This window comes from Capra hircus, assembly GCF_001704415.2.
Source record: "Capra hircus breed San Clemente chromosome X unlocalized genomic scaffold, ASM170441v1, whole genome shotgun sequence".
Taxonomy (NCBI): Eukaryota; Metazoa; Chordata; class Mammalia; order Artiodactyla; family Bovidae; genus Capra; species Capra hircus.
In genome coordinates, this window is record NW_017189517.1 from 37,935,379 (window position 1) to 37,953,730 (window position 18,352).

General features: G+C 44.0%; 1 protein-coding gene across 2 annotated transcripts in view; it reads left to right on the forward strand.

Moving 5' to 3' along the window:
* Positions 1-17,899, forward strand: part of SLC25A53 (solute carrier family 25 member 53) — a 19,030-nt gene extending 1,131 nt beyond the window's left edge. Inside the window, exons 1-2 of one of the 2 annotated variants that reach the window (XM_005700178.3) lie at positions 2,629-2,674; positions 15,320-17,899. In XM_005700178.3, the coding sequence (XP_005700235.1) occupies positions 15,351-16,271 (921 nt within the window). In that variant the 5' untranslated portion in view covers positions 2,629-2,674; positions 15,320-15,350 and the 3' untranslated portion in view covers positions 16,272-17,899. Of the gene's footprint in view, positions 1-2,628; positions 2,675-15,319 lie in introns of those variants that run through there. The other variant, XM_018044298.1, reaches the window with a different exon arrangement.
* Positions 17,900-18,352: the final 453 nt, after the last annotated feature.

Sequence of the window (18,352 nt, forward strand, 5' to 3'; positions counted from 1 at the left end):
AGCAAGGATCTCATTCAAAATTGACGGAGAAATAAAAAGCTTTTCAGACAAGCAAGAGTTAAGAAAATTCAGTACCACCAAACCAGCTTTACAACAAATGTTAAAGGGACTGATATAGTCAAGAAATACAAGAGAAGAGAAAAGATCTACAAAATCAACCCCAAAGAATTAAGAAAATGGCAATAGGAACATATATATCAATAATTACTTTAAATATAAATGGATTAAATGCTCCAACAAAAGAACACAGACTGGCTGAATGGATACTAAAACAAGACCAATATATATTCTATCTATGAGAAACCCACTTCAGACCTCAAGACACATATCTACTGAAAGTGAGAGGATGGAAAAATATATTCTATGCAAATGGGAAGCAAAAGAGAGCTGGAGTAGCAATCCTCATATCAGACAAAATAGATCTTCAAGAAGATTACAAGAGATAAGGAAGGGGACTGCATAATGATCATGGGATCAATCAAGAGGAAGACATAACAATTATAAATATGTATGCACCCTACATAGGAGTACCTCAATACATAAGACAAACACTAAGACTCTTGAGAGTCCTTTGGACTGCAAGGAGATCCAACCAGTCCATTCTGAAGGAGATCAGCCCTGGGATTTCTTTGGAAGGAATGATGCTGAAGCTGAAATTCCAGTACTTGGCCACCTCATGCGAAGAGTTGACTCATTGGAAAAGACTTTGATGCTGGGAGGGATTGTGGGCAGGAGGAGAAGGGACGACGAAGAGATGAGATGGATGGCATCACTGACTCGATGGGTGTGAATCTGAGTGAACTCCAGGAGTTGGTGATGGACAGGGAGGCCTGGCGTGCTGCAATTCATGGGTCGCAAAGAGTCAGACACTACTGAGCGACTGAACTGAACTGAACTGAACAGACATAAAAGGAGAATTTGACAGTAACACAATAGTGGTAGAGACTTAAACTAACACCCACTACACATCAATGGACAGATCATCAAAGGAGAAAATTAATAAGGAACACAAAGTCTTAAATGATACGTTTCAGGAGATGGATGAATTGATATTTCAGGACATTCCATCCAAATCAGAAGAATACACCATTCTTCTCAAGTGCAGTGAACCATTCTCCATGATAGACTGCATTTGGATCACAAATCAAACTCAGTAAATATAAAAAAAATTGAAAATCTTATCCAGCATCTTCTTCTGACCACAATGCTATGAGACTAAATATCAATTACAAGTAAAAAACTGTAAGAAAACACCAAAACATGGAGATTTTAAAATGTGTTTCTAAATAACCAATAGGTTACTGAAGAAATCAAAAGAGAATAGACACGTACACACGTACACAAAGATAAACTCAAAATGGTTTAAAGACCTAAATATAAGACCAGAAACTATAAAACTCTTAGAGGAAAATAGAAGGACACTCAATGACATAACATACAAGAATCCTATCTATGACCCCACAGCCTAGAGTAATGGAAATAAGAACAAAAGTAACCAAATGAACCTGGTCAAACTTAAAAGCTTTTGCACAGCAAAGGAAACTCTAAGCAAGGTGAAAAGACAGCCCTTGGAATGGGAGAAAATAATGGCAAATGAAACAACTGACAAAGGATTAATTTCCAAAATATACAAGCAGCTCATAACAATCAATAGACCAACAAACCCAATCTGAAAAGGCCTAAACAGACATTTTCCCAAAGAATACATACAGATGGCTAACAAACACATGAAAAGATACTCAACATCACTCATTATCAGAGAAATGCAAACCAAAGTGAGATATCACCTCACACTGGTCAGAATCAGATCAGTTCAGTTCATTTCAGTTGCTCAGTCTGTGTCCAACTCTTTGGAACCCATAAATCACAGCAGCATGCCAGGCCTCTCTGTCCATCACCAACTCCCGGAGTCTATACATACACGTACTGTCGAGTCGTTGATGCCATCCAGCATCTCATCCTCTGTCGTCCCCTCTCCTCCTGCTGCCCCCAATCCCTCCAGCATCAGAGTCTTTCCAATGAGTCAACTCTTCACATGAGGTGGCCAAGTACAGGATTTCAGCTTTAGCATCATTCTTCCAAAAAACACCAGGACCAATATCCTTTAGAATGGACTGGTTGGATCTCCTTGTAGTCCAAGGGACTCTCAAGAGTCTTCTCCAACACCACAGTTCAAAGCATCAATTCTTCAGCGCTCAGCTTCTTTCACAGTCCAACTCTCACAGCCATACATGACCACTGGAAAAACCATAGCCTTGACTAGACGGACTTTTGTGGCAAAGTAATGTCTCTGATGCCATCATCAAAAAAGTCTACACACAATAAATGCGGAGAAGGTGTGGAGAAAGGGGAATACTCTTGCACTGTTGGTGGGAATATAAATTGATACAGCATAATGGAAGGAGGTATGGAGAATCCTTAAAAATAGGAATAAAACTACCATATATGACGCAGAATCCCAAACCTAGCATATACCCTGAGAAACCAAAATTGAAAAAGACACATGTATCCCATTGTTCATTGCAGCATTACTTACAATAGCTAGAACATGGAAAAACCTAGATTTGCATTGACAGATGAATGGATAAAGAAGTGGTACATATACACAATGGAATATTCACAGCGGTGTCAAGTGCAGCTCGGACTCTCGGACCCTGCCGATTGGCATTTTACAGTGAGTTTGCTGCTTGCCCCTCGCTTTCTTTCTCTTTCACCTCTTCCACCTCTGCTGTCCTCCACGCTTTGAGACCGGATGTCTTCAACACGAGGTGGATCAGACATCAAGCGAACAGTGAACGTTCCTCACCTTTGTACAGAGGGAAGGGGGAAAAAGCATTTACCGAGCGCTTTCTACGTGCAAATGGGCTTGCACGGACAACTCGTTTATTCTTCTCAACAGCCTTGCGAAGGAGGTAGCAGTATGCCCTTTTAACAGAGAGGGGACTTAAGCACTCAGTCACTATGCTTAGGAAGTGCAGAGGTAAGAGCTTACACTCAAGTCTACAAGTCTGATTTCAAAGGCTGCCCCCTACTCCTCTCTACTCTCAGATTGAGGGTTAGTTGAGAAAAGCCAAAGCCAAAGTGGAGATGGGAAGGCCCATTTGGAGCTATATAGAATTAGCGAGCAACGACTATTATCTCCATTTGTCAGATGAGGAAACAGGCACAAGGTTAGGCAGCTTGCCCCACATCACACAGCAAGTAAATATCAGCATCCGGTTTTACTGTTGTTTTCCAAATACCAACTCTTTGTCCATCTGAGCTGCCTAGAGGGCATTTTTTTTACATAAGTGGTCTTAAGCCAGCTCAGCTGCAGTCTTAGTGTGCTGGTAGTGCTGAGGGAGGGCTTGGAGAGGCAACGCAAAGAGGGATAGGGGAAGAGGTAGGAAACTTGTATGGTACCCATTGTACAGAATAAGAAAACTGAGGCCTTTTTCTTTCTCTGCTTTACACTACAACAAGCTGCTTGCTTTTTCTTTCAGTAAAACATTATTTTTACAGCTTATGACCTGAAAGGAGACAAGATTCAGAGAGGTAAAATGACTTGCCTGAAATTAAAAGGTGAAGCCAGAACTTGGATCATATCTCTCTGACACCAGAATCCATGCTATTAACCACAGTATGGGTATGAAGCTGGCTGCCTCAGAATCATTTTGAAAAATGTGTTAGAAATACAGATTCCTAACCTCTGCCTCTGGGGGATTCAGATTTTCTAAGAACTAGGGCTGGGGAGGGTGATTTATATTTTTAACCAGTGCTGTAGTTAATTCTGAGGTGTAGAGTGGTTTGTGAACCATTGCTAGAGACACTACGTTAGGCTTATGGCAATAAGTAAATGAAGATGTGGCCAATGTATCTCTCCATATGGTAACTGTTGTGAAATATAACTTGACAGCAGAGGTTCCTACCTAGGGTCCTTCCTGAAATTGTTTGTGAAGAGTAGAATTTCAACTATGTATATTCTTCTGAGTCCACAGCTTTGTAGATGTTCAAATGAGTCTGTGGCCCAGAAATGGTTAAGAACCACTCCCCTACAATCTTTCTTCCTAACATTTTCTCTTTCAACTTGTACTTGAGGAAGAAGTATGAGAAACGGAGCATAATTTGATCTAACCCCCTAAATACAGCTCTCTGCCGCTGATATAGCTCTTTCATTTCCTGGCTTGAGGACACGTTGCTAGGTTGCCCTTCTGTGAGCTCTTGAGGGGACCTCTCCTTTGCTGGATTTGGAATCACTGGCTGCAGAGAAGGAGCAACTCCATGGAAACAGCATGCAGGGCTGTCCAGAGTGAATGGGCCGTGAAGCCCGTGACAGAGAAATCTGCACCATTTTCCGTGACTTCTGGTTCTTGAAGAGCAGGTCTTACTTCCCTTATGTAGATTGTGGTTAGGAGGCCCCCTTCCAGACTTGTTCTTGATTCCTGATGTTTGGAAGTAAGTGAATAATCTGATGTCTTGTGATTGCTGTTGGGTTGTGTTCAACCTGCCAAGGAACTTTACCTGTTCCTTTCTGCCTTCTCATTGGCTACCTCAATACATAGAGTTCCTTGGAGTAAACAATGCAAATTTGGAGCTTAAGTACTTTCCATCTGAGGACTGTGGACTTTCTCATGGGTGCAACAGTAGCAAGGGGATGGAGGGTGGAGGATGTAGGAAGTAGAGTGAAGCCTCACCTCACATAATCAGGGGGTGATGCTGGCACAGCTCTTGGATTTCCTTCAGACTCTTGCTCTGCTCCCCAATATCATGACACCTGACCCCGGGTCTCTTGCAGACTCTTATTCTGTGTTTAAATTGGCTTCACTGCCAAAGTAGGTGATCTACAGTTGGAGTTGGTGGGGGTGGGATCAAGTAGGACAAAGAATAGATCCTGTAGCTCTAACAAAAAATAGTGGAAAGAGAAAGATTGTATGCCAATGCCTTGACTGGGCCCTTAGAACAAAGTGAAGGTCTCTTTGTGCAAGGCTGGGAGGAGGATTTGCTGAACTGGCTCCAGTTAGATAAAGGTATCCCTGATCTCTGGCATCACTGTGTGGGAATGCTTCCCAATTCATGGCTCTAATGACACCACATTTTCCAACTGTAACAAAGAAACCTTAAAAGACTGAAAGTTATGAAGGTAACGCTGTTAGTTGAAACAATAATAGCTGCCCTTGGCTGCCTGCCTTCTTGGTGCCAGGGACTTTCCATTTGTTATCTTATTTAAGCTTCTCAGCAAGGCTGAGATAGGCATTGTTATCCCATTTTGTAAATAGGCAAACCGAGTTTCAGGGAGGTTAACACACCTTGTAAGTGGAGGCACTGGGACTCCAGTCTGGGGCTGTGTCAGACTCCAAAGACCATGAAAACTCTTCTGTGTTGCCTTCCAAACAAACAATTTAAACAAAAAATCCTCTCATTTTATTTTTTAAATCAATTTTAATTGCTATAGAGTTTATTTACCATCTTGTGTTAATTTCTGCTGTACAACAAAATGATTGCTATATATATATATATATATATACACACATATATACACATATATGTATAAAGCTTCCCAGGTGGCACTAGTAGTAAAGAACCCCCTGCCGATGCAGGAGACATAGGAGACACGGGTCCATCCCTAGTTTGGGAAGATCCCCTGAAGGAAATGGCTGCCCATTCCAGTATTCTTGAATACCATGGACAGAGGAGCCTGGTGAGCTACAGTCCATAGGGTCGCAAAAGAGTTGGACGTGACTGAAGCTAGTTAGCATGCACATATGTTCAGTTCAGTCGCTCAGGTGCGTACAACTCTTTGTGACCCCATGGACTGCAGCACGCCAGGCTTCCCTGTCCATCACCATCTCCTGGAGTTTACTCAAACTCATGTCCAGCAAGTCGGTGATGCCATCCAACCATCTCATCCTCTGTCCGTCCCCTTCTCCTCAACCCTTCAGGCTTTCCCAGCATCAGGGTCTTTTCCATTGAGTCAGTTCTTCGCATCAGGTGGCCAAAATATTGGAGTTTCATTTTCAGTATCAGTCCTTCCAATGAATATTCAGGACTGATTTCCTTTTATGGACCACAGCCTTGTCTAACTCAATGAAACTACGAGCCATGCCATGTAGGGTCACCCAAGACAGACAGGTCATGGTGGAGAGTTCTGACAAAATGTGGTCCACTGGAGAAGGGAATGGCAAACCACTTCAGTATTCTTAAAACCTTGAGAACCCTGTGAACAAACATATGTATATGTATGTATGTATATATGTATGTGTGTGTGTATATATATATATATATATATATCAGTTCAGTTCAGTTCAGTTCAGTCACTCAGTCGTGTCCGACTCTTTGCGACCCCATGAATCGCAGCACGCCAGGCCTCCCTGTCCATCACCAACTCCCGGAGTTCACTCAGACTCACGTCCATCGAGTCTGTGATGCCATCCAGGCATCTCATCCTTGGTCATCCCCTTCTGCTCGTGCCCCCAATCCCTCCCAGCATCAGAGTCTTTTCCAATGAGTCAACTCTTCGCATGAGGTGGCCAATGTACTGAAGTTTCAGCTTTAGCATCATTCCTTCCAAAGAAATCCCAGGGCTGATCTCCTTCAGAATGGACTGGTTGGATCTCCTTGCAATCCAAGGGACTCTCAAGAGTCTTCTCCAACACCACAGTTAAAAAGTATCAATTCTTCGGCACTCAGCCTTCTTCACAGTCCAACTCTCATATCCATACATGACCACAGGAAAACCCATAGCCTTGACTAGACGGACCTTAGTCGGCAAAAAATGTCTCTGCTTTTGAATATGCTATCTAGGTTGGTCATAAATTTTCTTCCAAGGAGTAAGCGTCTTTTAATTTCATGGCTGCAGTCACCATCTGCAGTGATTTTGGAGCCCCCAAAAATAAAGTCTGACACTGTTTCCACTGTTTCCCCATCTATTTCCCATGAAGTGATGGGACCGGATGCCATGATCTTCTTTTTTTGAATGCTGAGCTTTAAGCCAACTTTTTCACTCTCCTCTTTCACTTTCATCAAGAGGCTTTTTAGTTCCTCTTCACTTTCTGCCATAAGGGTGGTGTCATCTGCATATCTGAGGTTATTGATATTTCTCCCGGCAATCTTGATTCCAGCTTGTGTTTCTTCCAGTCCAGCATTTCTCATGATGTACTCTGCATATAAGCTAAATAAGCAGGGTGACAATATACAGCCTTGACATACTCCTTTTCCTATTTGGAACCAGTCTGTTGTTCCATGTCCAGTTCTAACTGTTGCTGCCTGACCTGCATACAGATTTCTCAAGAGGCAGGTTAGGTGGTCTGGTATTCTCATCTCTTTCAGAATTTTCCACAGTTTATTGTGATCCACACAGTCAAAGGCTTTGGCATAGTCAATAAAGCAGAAATAGATGTTTTTCTGGAACTCTCTTGCTTTTTCCATGATCCAGCAGATGTTGGCAATTTGATCTCTGGTTCCTATGCCTTTTCTAAAACCAGCTTGAACATCAGGGAGTTCACGGTTCACGTATTGCTGAAGCCTGGCTTGGAGAATTTTGAGCATTACTTTACTAGCATGTGAGATGAGTGCAATTGTGCAGTAGTTTGAGCATTCTTTGGCATTGCCTTTCTTTGGAATTGGAATGAAAACTGACCTTTTCCAGTCCTGTGGCCACTGCTGAGTTTTCCAAATTTGCTGGCATATTGAGTGCAGCACTTTCACAGCATCATCTTTCAGGATCTGAAACAGCTCAACTGGAATTTTATCACCTCCACTAGCTTTATTCGTAGTGATGATTTCTAAGGCCCACTTGACTTCACTTTCCAAGATGTCTGGCTCTAGATTAGTGATCACATCATCATGATTATCTGGGTCGTGAAGATCGTTTTTGTACAGTTCTTCTGTGTATTCTTGCCACCTCTTCTTAATATCTTCTGCTTCTGTTAGGTCCATACCATTTCTGTCCTTTAACGAGCCCATCTTTGCATGAAATGTTCCCTTGGTATCTCTAATTTTCTTGAAGAGATCTCTAGTCTTTGCCATTCTGTTGTTTTCCTCTATTTCTTTGCATTGATTGCTGAAGAGGGCTTTCTTATCTCTTCTTGCTATTCTTTGGAACTCTGCATTCAGATGCTTATATCTTTCCTTTTCTCCTTTGCTTTTCACCTCTCTTCTTTTCACAGCTATTTGTCAGGCCTCCCCAGACAGCCATTTTGCTTTTTTGCATTTCTTTTCCATGGGGATGGTCTTGATCCCTGTCTCCTGTACAGTGTCACGAACCTCATTCCATAGTTCATCAGGCACTCTATCTATCAGATCTAGGCCCTTAAATCTATTTATCACTTCCACTGTATAATCATAAGGAATTTGATTTAGGTCATACCTGAATAGTCTAGCGGTTTTCCCTACTTTCTTCTATTAGAGTCTGAATTTGGTAATAAGGAGTTCATGATCTGAGCCACAGTCAGCTCCTGGTCTTGTTTTTGCTGACTGTATAGAGCTTCTCCATCTTTGGCTGCAAAGAATATAATCCATCTGATTTCGGTGTTGACCATCTGGTGATGTCCATGTGTAGAGTCTTCTCTTGTGTTGTTGGAAGAGGGTGTTTGCTATGACCAGTGCATTTTCTTGGCAAAACTCTATTAGTCTTTGCCCTGCTTCATTCCGCATTCCAAGGCCAAATTTGCCTGTTATTCCAGGTGTTTCTTGACTTCCTACTTTTGCATTCGAGTCCCCTATAATGAAAAGGACATCTTTTTTGGGTGTTAGTTCTAAAAGCTCTTGTAGGTCTTCATAAAACCGTTCAACTTCAGCTTCTTCAGCATTACTGGTTGGGGCATAGACTTGAATAACTGTGATACTGAATGGTTTGCCTTGGAGACAAACAGAGATCATTCTGTCGTTTTTGAGATTGCATCCAAGTACTGCATTTCGGACTCTTTTGTTGACCATGATGGCTACTCCATTTCTTCTGAGGGATTCCTGCCCGCCGTAGTAGATATAATGGTTATCTGAGTTAAATTCACCCATTCCAGTCCATCTTAGTTTGCTGATTCCTAGAATGTTGACGTTCACCCTTGCCGTCTCTTGTTTGACCACTTCCAATTTGCCTTGATTCATGGACCTGACATTCCAGGTTCCTGTGCAATATTGCTCTTTACAGCATCGGATCTTGCTTCTATCACCAGTCACATCCACAACTGGGTATTGTTTTTGCTTTGGCTCCATCCCTTCATTCTTTCTGGAGTTATTTCTCCACTGATCTCCAGTAGCATATCGGGCACCTAATGACCTGGGGAGTTCCTCTTTTGGTATCCTATCATTTTGCCTTTTCATACTGTTCATGGGGTTCTCAAGGCAAGAATACTGAAGTGGCTTGCCATTCCCTTCTCCAGTGGACCACATTCTGTCAGACCTCTCCACCATGACCCGCCCATCTTGGGTTACCCCACAGGCATGGCTTGGTTTCATTGAGTTAGACAAGGCTGTGGTCCTAGTGTGATTAGACTGACTAGTTTTCTGTGAGTATGGTTTCAGTGTGTCTGCCCTCTGATGCCCTCTTGCAACACCTACCATCTTACTTGGGTTTCTCTTACCTTGGGCATGGAGTATCTCATCACAGCTGCTCCAGCAAAACACAGCCGCTACTCCTTACCTTGGAGGAGGGGTATCTCCTTACCATCACCGTTCCTGACCTTCAACATGGGATAGCTCCTCTAGGCCCTCCTGATACACACACAAATATATATATATATATATATATATATATATATATATATATGCACATTCTTTTAATATTCTTTTCCATTATATTTTTTCATAGGATACTGAATAGAGTTATCAGTGCTATATACAGTAGGACCAGAGAAGGTGATGGCACCCCACTCCAGTACTCTTGCCTGGAAAATCCCATGAATGGAGGAGCCTGATAGGCTGCAGTCCATGGGGTCACTGAGAGTCCGGCACGAGTGAGCGACTTCACTTTCACTTTTCATTTTCATGCATTGGAGAAGGAAATGGCAACCCACTCCAGTGTTCTTGCCTGGAGAATCCCAGGGACGGGGGAGCCTGGTGGGCTGCCGTCTATGGGGTCGCAGAGTCAGACATGACTGAAGTGACTTAGCAGCATACAGTAGGACTTTGTTGTTTATCCATACTATATATAAAAGCTTACATGTGCTAACTCCAACCTCCCACTCCATCCCTTCCCCAACTCCTTCCCTCTTAGCACCTACCAGTCTGTTTTCTATATCCTTGATTCTCTCTGTTTCATAGATAGGTTCATTTCCAACAAACAATTTAAAATGCACTCTGCAGATGACCCAGTTTATTAGACTGATTTCGGCCTTTAGAGCAATGTTGTCATCTTACCTGTATTCCTGGGATCTCATTTTTAAAATACAACTACTAATATAATGTATGGATCTACTGGGTACCATACTAAGTATTTTGACTAAGTATTTTGTATACTTCATCTCATGCAAGCTTCATGACAATCATTTTACAGGTAAGGGTACTGAGGTTCAGAGAGTGGAAGAGACTTGGCCAAGGTCATAAAGCTAGGAAGTGGAGCAGTGAAATTCAAACCCAGGGCTATCTGATTCTACAGCCTGTATCTTTATGCTATAATACACTGCAGTGGGGCAAACAAATAAGGCCCTCATTATAAACTGACTTTCTCTGTCAGCCGCAGATCTCTCTCCTTCCCTCAGCCTGCATCCAGAACCGGGTACGACTCATGCTTTTAGGCATCTGTGCTTTAGGCCGCTTCCTCAGCCTAGAACTCCTGCCCTCACTCCTCCTCTAACTAGAACCTGCACGTGGGTCAAGAATCAAGTCAGATGCCCCCTCTCAGAGAAATTTTAGACTGCTCCCTATGCTCAGTCAGTCAGTTCAGTCGCTCAGTCATGTCCAACTCTTTGTGACTCCATGCTCTGTGGCATGCCAGGCCTCCCTGTCCATCACCAACTCCCAGAGCTTGCTCAAACTCATGTGCAGCAAGTCAGTGATGCCATCCAACCATCTCATCCTCTGTCATCCCCTTCTCCTCCTGCCTTCAATCTTTCTCAGCATCAGGATCTTTTCCAGTGAGTCAGTTCTTCACATCAGGTGGCCAAAATATTGGAGTTTCAGCTTCAGTATCAGTCCTTCTGATGACTATTCCAGACTGATTTCCTTTAGGATTGACTGCTTTGATCTCCTAGCAGTCCAAGGGACTCTCAAGAGTCTTCTCCAACACCACAGTTCAAAAGCATTAACTCTTCAGTGCTCAGCTTTCTTTATGGTTCAACTCTCACATCCATACATGAGTATCGGAAAAGCCATAGCTTTTGACTATATGGGCCTTTGTCAGCAAAGTGATGTCTCTGCTTTTTAATACGCTATCTAGGTTTGTCATAGCTTTTATTCCAAGGAGAAAGCATCTTTTAATTTCATGGCTGCAGTCACCATTTGTAGTGATTTTGGAGCCCAAGAAAATAAAGTCTCTCACTGTTTCCCCATCTATTTGCCATGAAGTGTTGGGACCAGATGTCATGATCTTCATTTTTTGAATGTTGAATTTTAAGCCAGCTTTTTCACTCTCCTCTTTCACTTACATCAAGAGGCTTCCCTGATGGCTCAGTTGATAAAGAATCTGCCTGCAATGCAGGAGACCCTGGTTTGATTCCTGGGTCAGGAAGATCCTCTGGAGAAGAGATAGGCTACCCACTCCAGTATTCTTGGACTTCCCTTGTGGCTCAGCTGGTAAAGAATCTACCTGCAATGCGGGAGACCTGGGTTCGATCCCTGGGTTGGGAAGACCCCCTGGATATTTCCCTATGCTAGGTGAAATATATTGCTCTTATGTTCTGCTCTGTCCTTGATTAGCATAAGCTTTGTTTTGCCTTCCAGTATAGTTTAGCTCATGGTTGACCTGTCTCCCTCACTAGATTCCCAAGCCCTCCAGGGCTGGTACCAAGTCCTGTTCACCCCTACTTCACAGTGACTTACCCACAGTGATTGATATGTGTTTGTGAGCAGACCAAAGGACTGGCAGAGTGATGCCTGGAATGAATGGACACATATAGGGCTGGATCCTGGCGTGATCATGCAGGCTGTGCATCTGGGCTAGACAATCCAGGGGAGTCTGGAATCCTTTCCACCCATCTTACAAGGTTATAAACATAGGAGATACATCACAGGGCCCGGGGGCAACTGCTCTAGGCTGACTCCAGGCTTGTTCTGAGGCCCCTACTTTGGAATTCTTGTGTAAGGGGCCAGGCTGTCCAGGATTGCTTTTTAAATTTTTTTAAAATATAAATTTATTTATTTTAATTGAAGGTTAATTACTTTACAATACTGTATTGGTTTTGCCATACATCAACATGAATCTGCCACAGGTATACACGTGTTCCCCATCCTGAACCCCCCTCCCTCCTCCCTCTTTTATAACACCTTTGCATTCACAGAAGAAAGGTCTTCCTCGCCTCCCATGTGAACGCAGGATTTGTCCCACCATACCACTTTAAATGGTTCTGAGTGTGCTGCAGGAGCATGTGCAGCATCCGTATAGGTGTGAGGTGGGGAAACATCTTTAAAAAAAATACAGTTGGCTGAGGCCACCATGCCATGGATGGTCAACCACTTTATGTCATTTTGTTATTCTTTACAACAACCTTTTGAGGGAGGTCTCTTGTCCCTCATCTGTAGCCAAAGAAATTGAGACTGAGTGAAGTGTCTTGCCTAAGGTCATACAACTAAGCAAATGGTGGAGGCAGAATTCAGACTCAGGACTGTCTGCTCCCAAAGGCTGGCATTTTAACAGGGAAATACATGGGAGAAAAATTGACTCCCTCTCCCCCATAAAACAGGATGAGTTAGATTTATAAAATTATGACAGATATTTCAGGTAAGGTGTTTCTAAATTATTGTTCACTTTTAATCCCTGAAAAAGATTGGTCAAAACAGAAGGAACCAGGGATGGAAAAGCACAATTCCTCTATCAAATATTGGCCTGAATTCCTCTCCATCAACCCCCTGCCACATGCATAGTATGAGGATGCCTAGAGAGCATCCCCCCGACCCTACCCCTCAGTGTCTGCTCATTTCATAATTGAGATGCTTGAGGCTCCAAGATGTTTTGTATATTTCTAAAGGTCACACAAGAAGTTGAAAAGAGAACTGGCACTGAGAATTGTGGTCTGCCAAATTCTAGCCCAGTTTTCTTTCTGCTAAATCGGCCTGCCTTACAGTCAAGCAACACATGTTTACAGATTACTCAGGAAAATGTGGGGAGGAAGTGGAACATTACTGCATTCTGAGATAGAAGAGGGGACAAGCGCTTCCCTCACCACCCATCCTTATGCAGATGCAGATAAAACTTGGAGAGAAATCCTTGCTAGGATAGCTGGGTAATTTTGGGCTCCCCTGTGGCTTTGGGGGCCTGATTGGAGCTCCCCTCCAAGGAGAGGGGTCCGCTTTGGCTCCTGAGACATGGAGGGGCTACCATGGGCCCAGGAGTGCCCTGGAAGGAAGCAAGGAGTGGGCCTCTTGAGCCTGTGCTCCTGGCCAGTTCTCAGCTAAAGGGTCCAAAACAGAGGAGCCTTCCCAGCCTCTTGGCCATGAGGGTTAAGGAGGTGAGGCTTAAGGGCCTGCGAACTGCTGAGGGTAGGGGAGGGCTGGTGGCAGAGCACAGGAGGCTGAGCCTCTACTCCCTCCGCCTAGACAGACTGTGGCTTGAGAGGGGTGTGGTTGTAAGGTCAGGTAGTAGACTGTGGATGGAGCAGGAGCAAGAAGCTAGGGAGAAGCTTATGGGGGTCATTCTGTAAGGAGAAGCACTTCAAGGCAAGTTCTTGAGTGCGGCAGCCCAGGGAAGGCTGCAGTGGGCTTCTTGCCGGGCCTGGCTTCTAGTCCACCCCCAGTTCCTCAGCCTGGTGACCCCTTTGTCCCTATCGGATGGGCTAGTGTAACTAGAGCTCCAATAGCCCTCGCTTCTAGGGACTACACAGCCCAGGGTTCTGTGTGAAACCTCTGGGTCTGCAGTTTCTACCAGGCTTCCTGTCCATCTAAATGTGAGTCTGATGCCCAGTCATGGCACCCTGTGCCCCTCTCCCCCTCTCCCCCACCACACCACTTCCTGTTCCTCTCCACACACCATTCCCAAGCCACACACCCTGTCCTCTCACCCCTAGTTCCTTCCTGACAACTCCCTCAGGTTCTCAGATCTCCACTGACCATTCATTTCTTCTTGATCCCAAAATTCTTTCATGGGCCCTGGCTCCCCAGTTACCTTTCATACTACTCCATCTGCTCCCAGACTACTCCCAGGTAGGAGCAATAGCTTGGAATCTTTGCACAGCCTCTTCCCTCTAGTATAGTGGCTCTGAAGCAGGGCAATTTTATCTTCTTCCCTCACCCCAAGGACATAAGGTAATGTCCTTAGGTATTTTTGTTTGTTATAGCTGTGCTGTGCTGTGCTTAGTCACTCAGTCATGTCCGACTCTTTGCCACCCCGTGGACTGTAGCTCACCAGGCTCCTCTGTCCATGGGGATTCTCCAGGCAAGAATACTGGAGTGGGTTGCCTCCTCTTGCTATAACTGGGTAGATCACAACTTGTGCCATAGGATACCACTAAACATCATACGACGCACAGGGTGGGCACCTGTGATGAAGAATTATCTGGCCCCAAATGTCAATAGCCTGTACATTGAGAACACCTGCACTGTTATACAGCAACAGGTCTACAAGATTAAGCTCAGAAACTGTCATGTATGGAGTCTTTTCTTGCTAAACTTCCAGGAATAGTTACTCTTTCTGTTCCTCAGTTGGGAGAGGGGAGCGGGGTGTTGCCATGAAACAGCTAGCACTTCATCAAGAATCTACAAAAAAAGAAGCAAGGAGCTTCCCTGCTCCCTAAATTTACTACCATCTTTTAGAGAAAGTACTGGACTACAACCTTTGAATGCCTTTCTGCCTGTACAAGATAGTGCCACTTTTTGGAATGGGAAGAGCAACTTATTATTTTAGCAGTTTATCAAATGCAAAGTTTCATATGGTGAATGCAGTAAGGATGGGGAGCCCTACTTCACTAATTTTATTTTCTTCATTCTTCAACCTTCTTTGAATATGAGAAAATTTGCTGGGTCAGAAAAACACCCTAGAGGCGACTGTGTTCAGCAAAACTAATTGCCTTTGTTTTAATTTAAGGTGGAGGAATTATTTCTTAAGAGTGTACATATTTCTCAGAAACTGGCCCAGAGAATTACTTGTTTCTTTAGAGCAGAGTTTCTTGAGCCTCTGTTTATAACTAAGCAATGAAGATGCTTGCCAAAAGATTTCATTGGTCAGTCTAACTTTCTTTTTTTCCACTCTTGCCAGTTTCTCCCATCTGCACCCAGGTATCTTCAGCATGGGGGAACAAAACCACTCTCCCGAGAAGGAGCTTCAGCACTGGACACGAAAAGAGGCTGCAGGAAAGAGAAGCTGGCACTCCCACGCCTACGCCCTTGGTGCCGTTTCCAACTTTATGTCTACTTTTCTGACCTTTCCTATCTATAAGGTTGTGTTCCGGCAACAGATCCATGCTGTGGCGGTGTCAGAGGCTGTGCGGCAGCTTTGGCATGAAGGCCCTCAATACTTCTACCGGGGAATCTATCCACCTCTTCTCTCCAAGACATTGCAAGGGACTCTGCTGTTTGGGACTTACGATAGCATGCTGTGTTTTCTCTCCCCTGTTGGGCCACACTCCCTGGGGAACCGCTGGGCTGCAGGGCTTATGTCTGGTGTGGTGGAGGCTGTGGCACTTAGCCCCTTTGAGAGGGTGCAAAATGTGCTCCAGGATGGTCGCAAGCAAGCTCGCTTTCCCAGCACGTTCAGCATTCTCAAGGAATTTCACTCTTATGGGCTTTGGGGCCGGCTGTCGCAGGGTTACTATCGCGGTTTCTGGCCTGTCCTTCTCAGGAACAGCCTGGGGAGTGCTCTGTATTTCTCCTTCAAAGATCCCATCCAGAATAGCTTGGCAGAGCAAGGCCTGCCCCACTGGGTTCCTGCCTTGGTGTCTGGGAGTGTCAATGGAACAATCACCTGCCTAGTTCTGTATCCTCTGATTGTGCTGGTTGCCAATATGCAGTCCCACATTGGCTGGCAGAGCATGCCAAGCTTATGGGCCTCTATCCAGGATGTGTGGGACTCTCGGGGCCGAAAGGTATTTCTGATTTACCGGGGAGGTTCCCTGGTCATCCTAAGGTCCAGTGTAACCTGGGGCCTCACTACTGCTATCCATGACTTCCTGCAGAGGAAGTATCATTCCAGGAAAGAGCTGAAAGACTGACTGGCTGCAGGCAGTGTGGTGTGGCCATGGCAACTTGTTATTCTAAGCCTTCCTGGGATGGCTTAAATAGCTTACTTCTTTGGCTTGGTCACCTAATACAACTATTCTTCAAAATCTTTCAACTGTCAGTACACTCAAGAAGGTTCCAACTACCAGCCTACTGTGTAAAGACAAAACCCAACAGAGTTCCTTGGTTAGCAAAAGAAATTCACCCCTGTTTATCCACAGCTTCAAGCAGACCCAGGAAGGCTTTAAGTAACATGTCACCTGCATGAAATATCATTCCTTTAAGGAATTTGCTGACGTTAAGAGGAAACTCTAAAAGATGACCTTAATCAGACACTGTGAGTTCTGGGACCCCTCCAGTTGTCTTCTGGGCCAAACTGAGTGGAGGACCAGGAATTCCAATTTCAGAGAACTAAGCTTGACTCTTGGTATGGGGATTCCAGAGACTTTTCAGATGGCTACGTTTTCATGACACTGTTCACTACCCCTGCCACCAGCACTCTCCCTTTTCAAAGTTGTAGGTGCTAGTTTCAGGGTAGTGGTTGTGGCTGGAAATCCTGAATTAGACTTGCCTCAACTGATCAGATGCCACAAGAGCTGGTGGGAATGGGAAGAAGTGTGGTCCCTGGATGGATGCAAAGAATAGACTTTGAGGGAAGAGGTTTAGTTACATGCAGAATAGAAAATTCTACCATTGGATTGGTGTTACACGCTGGGACATTTCTGGTAGCAAGTCAATAACATTGCCTAGCAACCACTTGAGTTTCCCTAAGAAATCTGGAACTGAAATGACTATATCTCTTCATCAATAATTGCGTATTTTATTGCCATGGATAAATATAATTACTGTGACATAAGTTAAAGATCTGAAATTGTAGCCTGTCATTTAAAGCCATTCAAAATATGGCCCCCATAAAATTTGTAGCATATTATCACACCATTCCCACTTACATAGATCCCATACCCTAGCCAAACTGGAGTATTGTTCTCTCCTCACACATGCCACTAACTTTCCCACCCATAGCCATGCTTTGGCCCACTCCATCTTCTCCACCTCCAACACCTGTTCTCTACATGCCAGTCCATCAAAATCCTTCCAGTTCCTCAAAGCCCAGCTCAGATGCCACCTTCTCTAAGGAGCCTCTTCTGATTGCCCCTACTGAATGTGATTGCCCTTACTGAATGTGATTGCCCCTAAGTGAATGTGACATTAATCTCTTGTGATGTCTCTCTCCAATTACACTTCATACGTGGAACTGATTCCATTATGTCACTGAGCTCATGTGGTCCTCTGTTCTTGATGTTCTTCAATACCTCCTACTAGACTGTAAAACTCCTTGAAAGCAGGGATTCTTGTATATGTTTTTAAATCTCCCATTGTGCCTAGGTGCTCAATAATGTTGGCTGAATTGTTGAATTGATTATCAAGCTGTGATATGGTCTTAATCCTCAGGGTGCTATCCCTTGTACATGAAGATAATGTTATTGATTCATTGTCATGAAGACATCTGCCTTTAGGGTGTGATTTTTGTTTTATTAGTGGATTTAGTTTTGTGCTAATGATAATGATGCTGATGACGATAATAATACCAACAATAAGTAAAAGTGACTTTCAACTGGGACATTTGATGAGTTTGTGTTATTGGTGGCATGTTTGTTATTGGCAACACTTTGGATCTGCAATTCACAGAGACATTGCCTAATGGTCCAATATTTATTTTTCATTCTGGAATTTTGAGGATTTCCAAGGTGACATACATTGCAGTTTTTCCCTTCTGGATGATATCATGTAATGATCTCCACATGCACCTCCTTCCTTACCAAACCAAAATTGTCATTTATAATGATCCGACTATAGATCCTGGCTGTGGGGATTCCTCACGGAATATCAGAGAAGTTAAAGACATGGCTGTAAGCATTATGAGATCAGAAAGCATTTGCCAGCAAGGTCAACAAAAAATGGCTGGTCCAGAATTGCTGCAGTTGCATTCCCATGTCTGATCCCTCTGCAGACCTGGATGTGGTGGGTCAGTACTCTGCTTGTAGATTCAGTGACAGGGAGCACAGAGTCTGCA